We start from the raw sequence: 19207 nt of genomic DNA on the forward strand, positions 1-19207 counted from the left end.
GGAGACATTGTCTCCTAGCCTTTATTTGTTTCTGGCCAACGAGATTTGATGTTATTTTTCCCCCTAGCTCGCAAACTCTGTGTGTCTGGACAGCTATTAGTTCAAATTGGGCTGATGTTTTCAGTTCTATAAAACTATTCATCTGTGTTGTGGATGGAGAGAGAGCATTAAGCTACTTCCTGCGATGCACAGCTGGGAGCCATTCTCTTCAACACTGTGTTTTGTTCCAATTCTGTTTTATACTAGTGTGTTCCTGCACACCCACATAGCTAGGATTTCAGCAGACAAGTGTCTCTTTCACTTCCTTGACACATCTTAGAACATTTGCAATTGGTGTGTTCTCTTTTGTCTTTTAAATAGCGCATCACTTTCAAACAGCTCTGTTTACATGCATAGATATATTTTAAAATACTCTACAGACCTAGAAACTGAAATGGAAAATTAGAAGCATTCAAACAGCCCTACTCCACCCCCCTTTTTTTTCTCAAGAAGTGATAGGTGATTGGCAAGAACTCAGAGGAGAAATACAGTGTATCCTGACTATGGTGACAGGAAAAGAGGAACTGGCAAGGAAGGAGGCAGAGGTCTGCCATGTGTTATAAATATACGTGACTGAACTCCACCATTAAAATGACCATAGTGAAAAGAGTTGTTTTGGTGACTCAAGGGTGTTTTTTCTCAGCAAGCCTCCAAACACCATTGGATGTTAGTTACATGTATTAATGTGGGTATTTCAAGCTGGAATACAAAAACTAACAAGAAGCATGCTTTGAAAAACTGAACACATACACGCACACATATACATACAGACACACACATTAATATATATTCGCATGTGTATATGTCCGTATAGGTGCCTTTGACTGTACAGTGTTAAGCTAAGCATAAGGAGCATAAAAGCAGATACTCCACAGTATTTAGTTCATTTAGTATTTAAGCTGAAAGCAAGAGGAAAAACATGTCTGGAAGTATTAATACCCATAACATTAAATTTTCTTTAGTATGTGCACTAGGAACATTAGATATTTTTACAATGATATTTTAAAGTAATGGTTTAACAGAATTTACACAGAGGTAATATGAAAAAAAGAAAAAGAAAAAGGAAAACAAGAGACAAGTTTTTCACTTTAAAATCCAACTGTTAAATGACCTTGTGGCTCTACATCACTATGATCATTGTATTACTGTTGTATCTTTTTAAAACCACTTGTGATTAGTGGCTCTGCAGAGAATCAGGTTGGACTTTATTGACAAACATTCAGAGTACCAAGAAATCTAGCTATCATGCTGCAGGCAACAGGCAATTTACCGTATCCCCCCACCCCATCCCACCCCCCTCCCATCACCATAAATATTTAGGTGAAACAACTGTGTATATGTATTTGTCTATTTTGACATCTGTAGTAGAATAGAAAACATAATAGAAATAGAGCAGGGATGGAGGACAGAAAGACATGATAAAAATTTCCTTTATTTTTCAATTAGTGCAAAATTTTCCTTCAATTTTTTGTTCATATGGCTAAAATATCAAAATAGCTCCATAATTTTTATCATCCCAAGACTCCTATAAATTTATGGGCTTTGTCGGTATGAGTCCTCTCCAGAAGGATTGTATAATGTATATTTTTCTTCTCATACAATACATTTTAATTTCAGTGGTATTAATGTTAGCTCATGTTATTTATATACTCAATCACATTGTAGACTAGACATCCATGGCACCAGATTAAAGCATTATGGGGTTTAAAATAAAATGTACTAAGCCACACCAAGAAGGGAACAAGTTCAATGTAGCAAAATTAGGAAACATGTTCATAGAATAAGGACTATTTGAGTAAGGTCATGAGATAAGTAAATTACACAGCTTTGTGGAAAGGACAAAATGCAGTCTCACAAAGGGAGTTTAAAAACATGTGCTGCACTTGTAAACAGAAGGGCACCAGCCAACTTGCATACAGGAAGGCATACAGTTTGGTACTAATATGTAGCCAGCCGTGGAATCTGGCTACTTTACTAAACTGGACAGAGCAGGCAACTCACAAATGCCTCAAAGCAAGAAAGCAATAGGATTTTTTTTTTTAAAAGAGCCCTTCAGTGACAATGGCAGAAATGTAGGAGTGCAAACTCACACAGAAAGACTAGCCAGGTGGCCCTTACCATGGTTGCAATGTAAGGATACAATGTATATAAAATATAGTATGTAGTTAAAGTTAAACTGGAGACAAAAATTAATGAATTGGAAGTAGATAACTTACAATGGCAAAGTCAGACATAAACATTTATGAAGTACTTTTTCAGCGTTTCTGGTTTCCCCAGATTGCAATTCACACTGGCTGATAATTAGCCATTTGAAGAGAACGGTAGAAATTTGGGGGATAAAAAGTGACTGAATCGGGCACCTTTTAGGGGTGGTCTTCATGAAAGCACTCCACATTGGAGAGGAGTATATGGAAGAGGGTTATTCGAACCTTGGGAAATGCATTAATGTGAGATCAGAAGGATTCTGTGGTCCTACTGTGGACCTAGTGTGGACCTACTGGGAGATCAAAAGAAGTACAGGCGCTAGAAGAAGACAGGGGTCCGGATTACAGTAAGCTGTCTGAAAATGAACCATAGAACCTGTAAAGCTAGCGGAGAAGTGGACCCATGACTACATGCAGACAGGAAGGGAGCAGGACACTTTGCATGTGACTCAAGGTCAAAGGGCAGGTGAGGACAGTGTTCATTTAGATGGATCGGGATGAGACAAGGCAGGGCTTTGGAAATAAAATTAATTTTCAGACTTAAGAGACCACTCAGTCAGCTAAAGGCTTGTTGCTCAAGTAAAGGGATCAGAATTTGCATCCCTAGCATCTATATCCAGCTAGGCACAGAGGATGTGTCAGTACCCACGTGCTGGGAGAAGCTCTCTGGCCAGCCAGTATGGGAAAGCCAGTGAGCTTCAAGCTCAGATAGAGAGCCTGGCTTTCACAGGCAGCATAAGAAGACACTTGGTATTGACCTCTGGCCTCCACACGCACACACACACATACAGGTGCACACACACACACACACACACACACACACACACACACACAACATATGCCCATGCGTGCAATACACACACACACCACACTTATCACTTTGCGTAGCTAGCCAGCCTCTAATAGAGGAGAGTCTGTGGCATCTAACCTTGGCCGTGGTTTGGAAGCAGGTTTAGAGCAGGTTTCCTGCGACCCTCTCTGTTCTGTGGTTCCTCCATCACCAATGCACACTATGGTGGCTCCTCAGCTTTGCTCGTTGATCCTTCCCGGAAGTGGAACTGTAGGTTTTGTGAAATGATCGATGCCATGTCATTTCCTACTTGTGTGCAGACGCTTGTCTTCTGCCTTTGGTACTCATGGTTTCTCAGACTCAACAGCACTTCCATGTAATTAGACTGTCAGACGTTTAGGGAATTTGCAGCTTTTATCTATGGAAGCTTTGGTCCAATCAGAACTAACTCCCCTGTCCCCTTTTTTGAAAAGTCGCTTAAATAGGCTTAAGAATGCATCCACTCTTGAAAGGTGGGGTGTGAATCATTGACTGCCAACATGTATGGACATGCCATGTTATGAACAAGCAGTTTACATCTGCCCACAAAACCACTGAACTTGAAGTAAGTTTTGCCATAAGGGAGTAAAACTTATTATTTGTTCCTTTACTTAGACTTAACTTTTCCATAAATATATACATTAGAAAACTAAATCCATTACTTTGTAATTTAAAGAAGATAAATATCCATTTGGTTTACATTGGGCTTTGTTTTTTACAACTGCAAATCTAACTAAATTTATTTAGTCTACTGAGATAAACATCAATCATGCTTATATAGATAATAACCACTGGGTTTTATGTTATTAAAATTATAGAATCTCAAATTGAACTGAAAGCCTCCAAGTCAATACTCTTAGAATGCTCATCAGCTGTTTGTAGTTCATTTACACTCCTAATGGTTACATAATCTGAGCTGGTGACCCATTTCAAATATAACAATAAATATCGCCCTGATGCTTTTGAGGGGGAATGAGTAAGAAGAGCCTAATAGGTTTATCACATAATGAAAATGCATTGTAATCCATAATATGACACGCCAAATATTCAATAAAAGCTCAAGTATCGACCTAGTCTTTGAATTAGTCATTAGCAACTAATTGAGGATCTTCTAAGACCAATGCACTTTACTGATTAAAATAAAAACAAATAGCAAAATAGTGATAAAACTTGATAAAGTGGCTGCTCCCTGACCTTGAAGCAAAGCAATTATATTGTGAAGAGGTTAATTTCGAGTATATGATCAATAAATATGGTAGAAACAAGTCAATGAAAACAGTGAATGATGCCAAATGTAAATTGTATTAATATCTTTAGTATGATATTTTAAAACCCTATAAAGCAATAGTGGAGTGGTAACTACATTTTTTATTTTGTGAAGTATATAAATTGATAATATTTTCAGAGAATTCGGGTCTGAGTCTTCATCAAGCATTCTGAGCTTTCAAGAGCTGGGTTCAAATTACATTGTTAGTCTTAACTATGTCACTTATTTTCTTTGGATGGCACTGCTTTTGGAAAGTGCAGTCACCTGACACCTGCAATGCTCTCATGGCTACCTCTTTTTCATTCATTGTATCCATATGTCCAGTGGGGAAAATGGCATGGAATTCAATTCTCTATATTATAAACACAGAGTACACACTAACATGTGTTTTCCTGCCTCTCTCTTTCTGTTCTATTTTTTATGATGGCTTTGGCCTTGGATGCCACAGCTCTGCTCTCAGATTAGGTCCTGTAGGACTGCACCACTTCAGAGTAGAAGGGGTTTGTCAATAGTCATAGACAAGGCCAACACGCATATGAAGTTCAGGACTAGTAATCCATTAAGGAACAGCCAAAAATGGCAGAAATAAAATTCGCAACATCCTGGGTACATTTTGGACATGGTCACAGCAAGCCAGATGTACCTTTTGTGTGCATAATCTGGGCTTCCCTGGAAGGCATTAGCCAGAGCTTACTTACCTAGCTTTCTCCCAAACAGAAAACCAAGCATATGTTTTTCTTTTTAACTATCATTTTATACTTTAAATTAAATATTTGAAGAAGTGGGGGAAAAGGAAAGCAAATTGCCAGTAATGACAAATGAACCACTATGTTTATTTTATGTGTAGTACATGTATCTGTGACCATGTCACACACCTATCCAATTACATTCTCTAATGTGCTAAGGCCAAGGCAGGTTCAAATGCCTGGACTGTCTCAGAGTGACCATACAGATTGTCAACAGAGTCCAACCCGGGGACCAGTTCCTCTGCCTGGCACACTCGCTCACTCCTTTCTTGTGTTTTTTTCTACAAAATACGCTTCAGTTTCTCCAAAGAGCTCATGTGTATTTCTGTCCTTCATAAAACTCATCTTAGTCCTTCTCAACTTTGTGGATATATGGCTTAGTGAATGCTCAAAATATCTTTGATGAAAGAATAATTGTACAGTAGCACAAAATGGTGCGGAATGAGAGAGAAGAAAGGCATCTAGATGAATGTTATTTATTTCATCATATATAATTTACTAAACTAGGGAATAAAATGTCTAAGTTATAGAAATAGTTCTCTGGAGACTAATTATTTAAAATTCGCAATTTCATAACTTCAGAAAATGGTGAGACTATCTCCAATAAGGTTTACGTGGCATGTAGAAAAGACAAGATGGAAAATACAATGCATTGTGTTAGTTCTTCACTTTTCACAAAAAACTCTGTGCTGTTTTCATGAAGTATATGTGATATTTTTGTGACTGGCTAATATTTCTCTGAACAGAGATCATATACCCTGTCCATATCACATGGATAGAATGGTTCGTTGTGTGAGGGCCCGAGGATGTAGAGACGAGCAACTTCAACAGAAAGAATGATTGACCTAGTGAGTGGGAATAAGTAAAAGAAGTAAATGTTAAAATGCTAGAAAAATGAGGAAAAGTTGTAAATGTCAAGTAACTGTTAGCTGAAAAGAAGCTTAAGACAAGAACGTTAAGGAGGGGGGTTCTTTGGCAGATGGGAGATGGGTATTTAGAGACTAGAGAGTGTGGGAACAGGAGCAAGGGTAAAGCTTACATGTAGCAACTGGGGATTGATATATGAGAGCTGGGGCATCACTTAGGTTCTACTAATTTATTTTACTGCTTCAAAAGTTTTGAGACTGATTACAATAAAGATTACAGCTGGGGTGGTGCTGTACACCTTTAATTACAGCACTCAGGTTGCAGAGGCAAGTGGATCTCTGTGAGTCCAAGGCCAGACTGGTCTACAAAGTGAGTCCAGGACAGCCAAGGATACACAGAGAAACCCTGTCTCAAGGAAAACAAACAAACAAACAACAACAAAAACCCCAAAAGATCACAATATTTTAAAAATATTTTTCTGTGTTAAATTATTCTTCTTATTGAAAAGAAAATACAGTAATTAAATACAAACACATTTAAATACTCTTTCTGGTTTTCCTCTTTTAAAAAATTCTCAGTGCAATTCTAATGTCAACTAAGGCTACAAGTGAACACAAACCGTATGTTTCACATCACATTGTGGACAGTATTAATAGGCTAGACTCTGGGGTCGGATGCCTGGGATGTGAGGCACAAGCCTGCTGCTTGCCAGCAGTCTCCTGGCCAAATTGTTTAGCAGCTTAGTAAAGTAGAGGAAAAGTGGCCTGCAGATCACATGGCTGCTTTGTGACACAAATGAGTCCACAAAGCTGAAGAGCACTAGAGCAATGGCAGATGTGGACAGAATAGTAGCTAGCATGTTTTGGATGCACATCAGTAGAGAAGCTTGCTACTAACATAGGTGGCTGGCTCAGACTGATTTTATGAGCCACCGTGTATGTCATCTGTCCCTCTTGCAGATATGGTGAATTCTAAATGTGTCTTTACCATGTGCCAATGCCTGAACTCAAAGCAGAAAGCATTTATAAGCTAGTGAGTCCTGGGGCCTCAGCAAAACACCATGCATAAAATATAGTCAAGAAGAGCTTTTTGTCAAAAGCCGAAATGATAGAGACGTATTAGGTACATGTACAGAGCTGAGTCATCCTTATTGGGTAGAATGTTCCATGTACAGATCAAGTCTACTTATTTGTCTTCTCAAATACGTCTTCCCCGTGATGAGGCTTCAGTTAAAGAAGACAATTGTCTTTTCTGTGCTATTACTGAGAGGAGGTTCATGAAATGCAGACTGGAGACATGTAGGCAGCAGAACTGGCATCACTAAGTGCCAGGGTAGAACTTCCACTGGGCTATCAGATGGAACAAGAGACTTCTTGAGCTCTGCATGGAGATGGGCATACATAAGCCAGGTCTCTCCATTAGCTCCAGAGCAGTGATTTCTGTCCTATGATCATTTACTGCTATGGCTATCATAAGGTTTTGGTGATACAGAAACCAGTAATAAATCATTTTCTAAGGTCCCTTATCATGGTCTTATCTCCAGTCTGCATGTGAAGCTGTTGTGGCAGCAATTTTCACTAACTGGAATTGGGGCATAAAGTACCATGAAGAATATAGGTACATACCTGTGTAGAAACTATGCATGTTTATAGCTTAGTACCAGGTATTAGATAGCTGACATGAAATACAGGAGGTTCCAATTGAATAATGCCATCATATCAGTTACATAAAGGCTTTTTTTCCTTCTAGTATTTTCTGTAGGGCTGGATTTGTGGATAGATATTGCTTAAATTTGGCTTTGTCTTGGAATGTCTTGTTTTTTTCCATCTGTGTTCATTGAGAGTTTTGCCAGGTATAGTAGTCTGGGCTGACCTCTGTAGTCTTTTAGGATTTGCAGGGCATCTGTCCAGGCCCTTCTGGCTTTTAGAATCTCCAATGAGAAGTCAGGTGTCATTCTGATAGGTCTGCCTTTAAATGTTACTTGGCCTTGTTCCCTTGCAGCCTTTAAGATTCTTTCTTTGTTCTGTAGATTTGTGGGTTTGATTATTATGTGATGGGAGGATTTTCTTTTCTGGTCCAATCTATTTGGTGTTCTATATCTTCTTGTATGTTTGTAGACATCTCTTTCTTTAGGTTGTAGATGTTTTCTTCTATGATTTTGTTGAAAATATTTCGGGTCCATGGAGCTGGGACTCTTCACCTTCTTCTATTCCTATTATTTGTAGGGTAAGTCTTTTCATGGTATCCCAGATTTCCTGGACTTTTTTGTCAGGAATTTTCCATCTCCAGGATTCCTTCAGGTTGTGCTTTCTTTATTGCTTCTACTTCCATTTTCATGTCTTGGATAGTTTTATTCATTTCCTTCACCTGTTTAATTGTGTTTTCCTGTGTTTCTTTAAAGGATTTATTCATTTCCTATTTAAAGGCCTATCTCATCTTCATGAGACTGGATTTAAGGTTGTTTTCTTGAGCTTCTGCTGTGTTGAGATATCCTGGGCTTGTTGTAGAATGATACTTTGGGTCGGGTGTTGACATATTGCTCAGGCTGTTGTTATTTGTGTTCTTTAGCTGGCCTTTAGCCATCTGGTTGTCTCTGATATTAGCTGGTCCCTGGGAGCCTCAGGCTTGCTGGTCCCTGGGGGCCTCAGGTTTCGAGGAATGCAGGTAGGTGTGAGGTCCAGTAGATGGAGGGAGTAGGGGGCCAGGCATAGCTCACCACTGATGTGTTTGCCCTGCAGCCTGATGTCCCTGGGGGTTGTAGACCTGTCTTGCCCAGATGGCTGACAAGGGCCTTCAGGAATCGAGGTTCTGGTAGTCTCTGGAGCCCACTGGCCTCTGAGAGCGCAGGTAGGAGTGAGGTCAGGTATCCCAGCATAGCTCACCACTGCTATGTTTGCACAGTGGCCTAGTGCAAGCAGGGAGCTGGCAGTTGGAGATCTCGTCTGTCTTCCCTAGGTGACCACCAAGGGCCTCCTGGGCAGAGATGGGGCACTGGACCTGGAATGGGGTTTGCAGGGTGCAGCAGACTTCTCTACTGTTAGGTTTCCTGGGAGGACAGTGCAGGCTGGGAACTGTGGTCAAGGGGATTCTCACCTGATGGTCCCTGTGGCTAATAGGCTTCCGGGAATGCAGGTAAGGGAGAATTCCAGTAGATGAAAGATGCAGTTGGCAAGGCCTGGCCCACTGCTGCTGTTTGCCCAGTAGCCTGGTGCAAGCAGGGGCCTGGCACCAGGAGATCTCATCTGTCTTCTGAGGTGGCTGCTGAGGACCTCTGGGACAGGATGGGGCACTGGATACAGAATGGGGTGTGCAGGGGATGAGTCGGGTCTCTCTACCTCCCATAAAGACTATTTTTAAATGTCTATTTGAGACATGGCTATTTAAATTAAATATTAGAGGCTAAATGTTAAAACACAGAAAGTATTAAAAAATATTCTTTTAATAGCATACTTTTGATGCACTGTCTTGACTTAAGTAGGGTGTTTAGTCACTAATTATTTCATTTCAGATTGATTTAATTCCCTGAAAAATATCTCGACTAGACCGTACCTTTAAATATAGCAAATGAAACAAAACGATGTGGCATACCTTTATTTGACACTCTTTTCCAGGTTTATTTCCTGCTGTCCTGAATCTTGCTTCTAACGCGCTCATCACAACCAATGCTACATGTGGGGAAAAAGGACCTGAGATGTACTGCAAGTTGGTGGAACATGTTCCTGGACAGCCTGTGAGGAACCCTCAGTGTCGCATCTGCAATCAAAACAGCAGCCATCCCTACCGTATGTACTGTATATGTATCTGTATGGCACTGAATAGAATCAATGATAAAAAAGGCATTAAGGCCAAATTGCATTAAGTCCAGAGGACTTGTAAGCTTAAGAATTCCAGAATTTACCTTTACTGTAAGCTTTTTTGTGGCTTCTCCTGGTAAATCTTTAAACATTTCTGTACCATAAATACACCAGTTCAGTAACCAAGGGGACTTCACTAGTTGAAGCTTTGGAGCAGTTACTCGGCTCCCTGGGTCCAAAATGCTCTTTGGGGATGTGTTGATTTACATGGGGCTTAACTGTTCATTGGTTACTTGTTTTCTAGATACTGTTCTTAAGATCCAATGGGAATAAAGTATAATCCTCTCTTCAGTCAGTGAGCCAAGGGTTAATGGACACAGGTGTGTTATGAGAGAAGAGGGTCATAAATTCACTCCCTGTGTAAGAGAAGGTTTAGCTGATGAAACCGTGAGGAAGCTGGGAGCGTAGGCAAATATGGACATAAGAGGTTAATAGGTGAATAGGGGATGAGAAGAGAAAGGCGAGAAAGAAAAAAAATGACAGAATAAGACAGTGATTGTTGGGAGCCCAGTGTAGTGGCACATGCCTTTAATCCCAGCACTCGGGAAGCAGAGGCGCACAGGTCACTGTGAGTTCAAAGCCAGCCTGGTCTACAAAGCAAGTCCAGAACAGCCAAGATAACGTAGAGAAACTCTGTCTCGAAAAACAAACAACAATGACAATGATTCTTCCTTATAAAAAATATACAAATAGTTAAGGATGACAAGAACTGAATATTTCAGAAGGTGGCGTCTAGACATATGTAAAGTGTAGAAGCTGGAAACAGTTATGGGGAGTCCTACAAACCAATGAAAGAGTGGCTAAGAAGAGGTGTATGCCTGGCTCTCCTGTTGGCCTCTGTGAACTATATAGCTATTCCCAGAATAAGAACATGTACTATGATCAATACTGGAGCATAAAGTAACATTATAACTATCCTTTGGCTTAGAGAATTAGTGAGGGAACTAGAAGAAGAGAAAAGTAAATCAGGCACTAAGAACACACTAACAAGACCTCCTTTTAGAGAGTGAGTCATGCATAGACAGAGGCCATGCAAGTTAGTGAGACTGAATGGATTATCAAAACAAGCCACACCCATCTAGAGGACAGGACACAACATGGCCTAAATGGAAATTTTTCAAAATAATTTTAGAGATGTGATTGACTTAGAGATATGTTTTAGAAAATAGTATGTCTGTATCTATTATTGATTGCCTAGAAAAGAGATTAATAGAGTAAATACTGAATGAAAACTGATATAATGGTAAAAATACAATTTCATAATTAGTCAACTTTCAAATTTAGTCAACTTTCATTTTCTTCACACACCACTTAAAAATATTATTTTAGGTTGGCATCAAAATAAAAAATAAAGTACCATGATTTCCCAAATGTTCCCTTACCTAGAGTATGGGTGGCTTCCTCAACAGCATTTCAGCATTTGCTTTTCTCATACAGAGTGCTTATCTGCACTGGTGTGCCTCCCTGGACACATTGTTATCTAAACTTCACAGCTTACATAGGGTCTTATTATTTCTGATGTACAGTCTGCAGGCTTGGACAGATTTATAATGTTCCTTTACCATATTTTAGTACTAAGATTAATAGATTAATTGAGCTGTTCATAATAGAAGGAAAAGGAAGAAAACTTTATTTTGCAATTTGTGGATTCTTTTTCCATCTCAGCAAGTAAATTAGAATATAACACACACACACACACACACACACAGAGAGAGAGAGAGAGAGAGAGAGAGAGAGAGAGAGAGAGAGAGAGAGAGAGAGAGAGGCAGACAGACAGACAGACAGAGAGACAGAAAGAATGCTAAATGGAGTTATATAAAGTTCAGGGATTTAAAATTTTGTATACTATATATCCTTATGTATGTATTATGGATACTTTGGTGATTAAAATGACTGGTCTTGTAGATCCAGAATATTTGAGGAACTAGGATATTTCATGAAGGGTACACACGAGAAGGTTTTCCTATCTTTTAGTGACTCTAGTGTGAGCCCGGGCGTGGGGAGGGAATAGCATACATCTTAAGCTTTGCTATCTCCAGCATGGCATACTAAGATCCAAGGACTAGTACAGGAGCCTGGAGAAGCTTTACTAGGTAAGGGAATTACTGTCTATAATCCAGGCAGGTGACAAAGAGAAAAAGATGTCAAGCCATGGAATTGAGAGAGTGGGACGCCAGGTTGAGAATAAGGTAGAATAATGAGAGGTGAAGATACTGAAAGGGGAAAAAAGAGAAGTTATCAAAAATGTGGGTGGACCCTCAAGGAGACTATCAAGGACAAATCGTCAAGGAGAATGCAGAGACAGGAGAGCAGAAAGGGTGGCAAGGAAATTGGAGCAAAAGCCAGAGGAGAAATATACTGATAGATAATAACACGTACATTCACTGGGACTAGAGATGCGTTCTGATGGACGGAAACTGTCATCTGTTCATGGACAGAGCTCACAGTGTTCATTAAGACTTGAGAGCCTAGAAGCCTGGACAAAGTGGTACGGGAATGTTGGACATGGGGTGGCGGCAATGTGTAGCTGTGTGCATAGATAAGGGTAGGAAACAGAGAAAGATAAATGTGTTTACAGCATTATATTTATGTGTAATAACATGTATTAGATATGAAATTACAATATGCTATATATTATGGTCTAAATATATTAAATATACAAATGCATTTACATATGTAAATGTTTTATGCAAAACAGAGAAAGATGGAAGTGAGTAATATTCTACAAGCAGCAATAATGTTGCAAAATTAGAGGAGATGGGAGGTAATTGAATGGAGACCCCTGGTTGGAGAAATGAATGGCTCCATCTTTGCCCAGCAGAGTCTGTGTTTGGGGTCTCTTGGATCTCATTGGAACGTCCTTACATTTTGGTGCGGACACACCAGGACTTCACATCAAAGCCAGAAGTGACTCTTTCTCTTTAGGACGGTGTACAGGAGGGCTCTGGCTGTCTCCATGTGCTCACTGGTAGTCTCTTCAACCTGTCCCGGCTTGGATTTACTTTGTGTTACTTTTAACTGTGAGCAGCTTCATTACATCCCCATATCAACTTTGATACAGGAAGCTCAGAAAGAATAAACCCTGACAGCAATAAGAATTTGGCAATAAATTATGTGAATATGCTTGAATAAAAGTTGTAGTAACAGATGATAAATTTGCACAAATTCAGGGACCTTCTAGAATAAATCTGCAAGGTCTGCGTTTACTTTCCATGCGAAGAAGAAAATGAAACTTGACCTCTCTGGCTGTTAATAATTTGTGCTTCTTAATTAAAATATAAACAGTTTGAGAAGACTGCCTTATGATCCCCCAGCCAGTTTTCAGATGCAGTTGGCTCTTGCTTTGACATGTGCAACTCATTCTTTTCAAGGATAATAATGTTTCTATATTTTTTTAAGTAAGGGAACTCTGCCAACAATTAATCAGTATTTGCAAATTACTTGTAATTATTAAAGTGGGAATTATGGCTAATTGTTGATTCATATTCCCATCTTTTTCCTGGTTAAATCTCAAGTCAACTTGACCTGAGGTAGCAAATATCAAAATCCCCATTTAAACAGCTTCTCTTGGCAATTACGTAAAGCCTATAAATTCTGTTCCGAAATGCGTTTGCATGAGTGCTTTGATTCCACACATGAGAACAACAATGACAACAAAAAGAATTAGGAAGTTACTGTGGGGAGAATATTTTCATTTGTTTTTCTGTAAGGGCCATGCCAAAAACACTTCATGTATTTGCTCTGATTCCCAGTGTGCTGATTTCTGCATCCACTCACATGATCAGAGACATTTGTTGATATTTAGTTATAATTCTGTCGTTTGCTGTTTTTATGAAGTGACATCATACTTGGATTCAACAGAATCCAACTGGCACTAATTATTAACTGCATCCATCAGCTTTCTTTTCATTAATGAGACAGGATGCCTCATCACAATGGGCTGTTGATGTGATAAGGCTTGGTACAAAGTCAAGTCCATGGAGCAACGTAGCTGCATTGAAATTTTACCATCGGCAATTCGGTCCTACCATTCTGTCCTATACTGCTATATCCAGACTAAAAAAATCAGACATAAACTCATATTTTTCGTTGAATATTATATAGAAGTATAAATAAATAAAATTAACACAAAATTTTTTTACTAGTTGATCACAGCAAATGTAATAAACATTCTTTCACAAATGTGCACATGTATGTGAGTACAAAGATGTGTGCTGTGTGTCCTGTTGCATGTGAAAAGGACAGAGGATAACCTTGAGTGTTGGTCACTGGTTATTGTCCACCTTTGATTTTGAGGCAAGGTCTAGCGTTTGCTCTGAGCTTGCCAAATAACCTATGTTGGCTAGTCAGGGAGCCCCAAGAACTCTCCTGGAAAAAGTTCCAACACAGGTGAAATTGTAACCAGGCTTTAAGATGTGAGGATAATTCTTCCACAGGCCCAGCCTTCTGATGCCAGGGGATTGCTGTGCTCACAAAATAAGTGCTTAATGACTAAACTATAGTTTTTATTTGGAAGATAATTTTTATATATGTGAAGACCATAGTTTTCTTGATTTTTGTCTTCATTTTTATTAAGTGTAATATGTTTGTAAGATTTATAACAATGCACATTCTATAAGGGCTTATAATTTATTCCAGCACTACACATGTATTTTCCTCCTACTGGTAGCATTCATAGGCAACCCTCCAAAAAAAGAAATCCCACTCAAATGTTTTCACTGATCTATGGCTAATAAGGTCAATAAGTGCAACATATTCTATGATAAAAGTGTAAAGGATAATTTTGACTGAATTTTCCTTACATTATTATTCTTGAAGATAATTGTAGGTTTCTAAACATGCATTAATTTATAAATACATTTTGAATTCATGGATGAATTTTGAATTTATGATTACATCAGATGAAGGCAAATTGCAGTCAAGATTATTGTTACTTTAAAGTTCCGAGGGTAGGATTACAATATTAACCCCTAAATCTCCTACATACATATTGGTGTGGTTTTTTTCTGATTTAATTTTTTTCCGCTAGTTAAGGACCTAGAAAGTGATGGAAAATAGGCATAGAGTTTGCCATTCCTACTTTAGGGACAAAATGGAATTTAAGTCATTTGTCCATAGCTAGTTAAATACTAACTGGTGGAGTCAGGAAAGAGCTAGCATTTTATATGCCTGTTTTTTTACACCTCAAGTCTTATGGTGTTTCAACCCATATCATTAGACAAAATACATATCCTGCCTCCTGCATTATGTTGACAAATTAAGAGGGTAGGATTGATCCTTGGAGCTACACAAATTATTTCAGGGCTCTGTAGAACAGAACTTGTAAAATGAGTATACATTAAAGGGACATTTCTAATGTTGACTTGCACAATGCGGTCTGGATAGGCCAACAATGGCTTCCTTCATGTGAGAGAAGCTGAGTCTTCCGTAGCCATTCAGTTAGCAGTCCTGGTACTGAAGTCCTGCGGGGAGAGGGGAGGATCCATGAGAGCCATTGATCTTCAGTGCATATTGGAAGCCTGAAGAACATGGATCCTGTATGTAACAGCAGAGGCCACATAGAGGCAGCAACAGAGTAGACAAACCAGCTAGTGAAATGCAAAGGCAACGAGGCAAAAAGCATGAAGCTTTTCTCTTGGACCTCCATTGATCTGGGCTGCCATTGGAAGGTACATCCATGTTTCTTCAGAGGTGTGTCAGCAGCTTGTCTGTGAGTTGATTCCAAACCATGTTAGGTTCAGAACCAAAATCAACCACCACACTGAGCCTCAGAATCACATGGGATTTTGTGGGGAGCCACTTTCAGGAAGCAGATTTCCTAGCTTCCATGTGAGGTCTGAGGGACTTAGACAGTTTTACCCCAGCCCTGAGAACAAAAGCAAGAATGCCAACAGTCGTCACTCCTGTCATCTTCATCCAGGTGTGGTCTATACATATTTAGATGAGGAGAAAAGACTCAGAACCTCAGACATGTGAGAAAAGATTGCAGAACAACCCAAACCACAACAAGGTTGTGGGGTGTGAGGACATTTTTATTCTGTTAGATATGCAAGCTGAATTTGAAGACATAAGAATCCAGGCTTGGAAGAAAGAAGAGACCTATGATGAAAGACAGTCATGGTTGGAGGCGTTGGTCACACATCCTTCTTGTCTCCAGTCTCTCTTTGTATCCCACAATAAGTTTTCTTCAAATCTATCTGGATTGGGTTTGGGAGGGAAAGCCTGTGATTGGTTGGTACACTGGAATTTCATGTGCTAGTCTCCTGGCTTCCCAATGTTGATTAGATTCCTCCTCTGGAATTAGTGATGCAATCTCTCATTATAGTTTCTAATCATGGTAGAAAGGTGTCAAGTTAAAGACTTGTTACAAAAAAAAATCCCATAGGTAGAAATGACATTATTTTATACTAAAGCCACATATATACTAGATTTCCCAAGTCTCCGCAATAAAGAATATGTGTGAACAAGCAACGTTCGAGCATCTTTCTGACAGGAGAGTTTTCCTTTGTCGAATGATCTGCATAACTAGTTGGGTTTCTGTAGTATATCGGTGGCACTTAGTTTCAGGAGGTAGCTTTGAGGCTGGCCATTGTAGCTAGTGGCCATTGTAGCTGGCAGCCAGTGTTCAGTACTCCTGTGGCCTAGGCTTGTCACTGCTTCCTACATGGTGTGTAGAACTATGAAACCACAGAGCTGTTTTGAAGATAGGAATTACTCCTTTTAATGCTTGATATCCATAGGCTTTTTATACCTCTTTGTCTTTGTTTTGCCTTTTTTTTTTTTAAAGAGACAGCTATAAACTCATGATTTAATCTCTTCTTCTTTCTCATGCTGCTGCCAACTCCACAGAGAGACACCCTATCACGAATGCTATCGATGGCAAGAACACTTGGTGGCAGAGTCCCAGTATCAAGAATGGAGTCGAATACCATTATGTAACAATTACCCTGGATTTACAGCAGGTAGTGTACCTCTTGGCATTTTCCATCTTTGAAATTATACCTTACATCTGCTATTTGTCTAGTTAGCAATTTTTAGATAAAGGGATATGGTTTCTTATCACTATTATTTTCTCGATATTGTGACAAAGGTTCCTGTCCATTTCATAGATAGTTGTTTATTGTTGTTTGGCACTTATTTCTCAAGCACAACTCAAGTGGACCCGTGTGGATGGTTTAGAGACATGAAGTAAAAGATGAATGTGTGCTAATTAATTGGGAGCAATGATAAAAATGTGGATCAATACAATTTCATGTAAAGAAAATACAACAGTTCAGTTTAAAACTTAGGAAACAAAGCTTTGATACTAGTCGGCTGATAGCGTGGCACCTACAAGGGTCTTAGATATCAAGTCTCTTGAGTAAATTATTTCTTATTCCTGAGCCTTGAACAAGCTGTGACAGTTGATTCCCAAATTAAACTTGGACTGCTAAATGCATATAATTTATGTTAGAAGTCAGAGTTTATGTTGCATAAACCTGCATGCCTTATGTTCTTAACGTTCTTATTTTTATTCACAATATTCATGTCAGGCTGAGTTTAATAACCAAGACTTATCCTCATGGATTCATTATGGATTTTGAAAAAGACATTCACATACTTCCCCCTAGTACATGAGACAGTGTCAATTGACCAGAGATTAAGCCGAGAGATGTTGAACTTTAATGGATTATTATTGACCTTGTTTTGCTTTCATTCTCTTGAATCATTATAGAGAAATCATCCAGCTGGTCCCCCTACACCAGTTTGGAGATGGACGAGTAATAATATAAGGGGATGGTAAAGATGCTTAACGACACAGACTGCACTCCACAATGAGGTCATAGTTGTCATAGGATGCCACGGTGTGAGAAAGTAACAGCTAGCAGCATAGATTGACACTAGATCCGAGAATTAAGCGTCCCTTCTCTAGGTCTTGACCCAACTTGATAATGTCTGCATGCACTCCTAAGCTACAAATGGCAGTTCTGGGAATGAGGAAGTTAGCACATCTCACAGAAGATTCTCCTTTATGCCTCCAGGGACTCCTTGGTATCTGAGCATCTGGGTAGCATCAGGTCCTAATGCTGCTGCTGCTTACCCAGCTAACCTGGGCTTATTTCTGCCCATTAGAAGGAAGTCAGCCTTGAGTTAGTTCTTAGTTGCTAAGAAATCTCACAGAACACTGTCTGGTGGTGGAGTACCAAATGCCATCCACACAGTATGATTATTCTTTAGGTTAGATAATTGGCAGATGAATTTCCAGAGGATCTTACCTTCAAACTGGACTTGCTTTGTTAATGGATGAAGACATCTTGGTCCTTTATTGATCCCAGTAGCTATGTGATCATTAAAAATAAGCTTTTCCAATCATGAGTGAGACGGCAGTCCATTCTCTCAGGTCATTGCTGCTGATAGGGAATCAATAGATAGGGCGGGTTAATTGTTCTCACTTACACCCCACATATTCTTTCAGACTGCACATGGATCAAGAAAATCAATTATTAATATCATGTTCATAGATTACTCAAACTTTCCTTTGACCTCAACAGTTATCTGTTATCAAATGGAGCATCATTCTTCCCCTGTAATTTATAGCCATATAGTGCAATCCCAGGTTTTACCTTAATCCTTTAGTGAACTATCCCATCATTAATTAAGCGAGTCAGAGCTCACCTGAAAGCCATAGCGTTTTCAGCAAAGGAAGGTATGTGTTCCCTAACTGTGTCTCCTGTATTGATTTCCACGCAGCCACGTGATGATTTCAGAAGCAGTGTGGTGTTCTCTGCATTTATGCCTCCTCCCATGTAACATAATAACCTTAAGATGAACTGGTATTCCAAAGCGTCTTTGCTAGTTATGTCTTCATAATGAGTGAAAAAAGTTATCGTATAATGACGGTTGACCCAACTCTGAAGTCTGATTTCGCAAAGTAGGATTAGTTCAGGGCTCTGGGCTCAAATGGTCTGGTAGTGTGGGGCTCACCCAACATGATGTTTATGTTTACTTTCTCTTACTTCCTAAAAATTTAGCCTATTCTATGCATGTGAAATAGGACAAATGCATATAATCTATATCAAGAAGTAAGTTCTCATTTCTACTTGATTTGAGATTTTAGTTTAGTTGGTCAATTAACTAATGATGTAAAAAAAAATTGATCATGTTTTGTAATCAGGTTTTATAATAGAATGCCTGAGATCAAGGAAGGGTTTGACGCTTCCACGTGACCTCAGCCTGTGGAATAACAAAATTTGGAAAGTGTCCTGGTACTTACTCAGCTACAAGACAGAGATGTAGAGAAGTATCTTTGAGTGCAGCGATAGCCAAGGAAATGGTAAGGTTCTTTGCTGTCTCATTCGCTTCTCAAAACAGCGTCTAACGAGCTATTGCTGACTGAGAGACAAAGAAGTGGTATTGCAAGG

General features: G+C 39.3%; 1 protein-coding gene across 1 annotated transcript in view; it reads left to right on the plus strand.

Moving 5' to 3' along the window:
- LAMA2 (laminin subunit alpha 2) overlaps positions 1-19207 on the plus strand; it is a 588770-nt gene that overhangs the window by 136784 nt on the left and 432779 nt on the right. Inside the window, exons 2-3 of the mRNA XM_084776810.1 lie at positions 9564-9734; positions 16656-16768. Of these exons, the coding sequence (XP_084632936.1) occupies positions 9564-9734; positions 16656-16768 (284 nt within the window). The remainder of the gene's footprint in view (positions 1-9563; positions 9735-16655; positions 16769-19207) is intronic.

The sequence above is a fragment of the Acomys minous genome (genome assembly GCF_964271855.1).
Source record: "Acomys minous genome assembly, chromosome: 3".
In the NCBI taxonomy this organism is placed as follows: Eukaryota; Metazoa; Chordata; class Mammalia; order Rodentia; family Muridae; genus Acomys; species Acomys minous.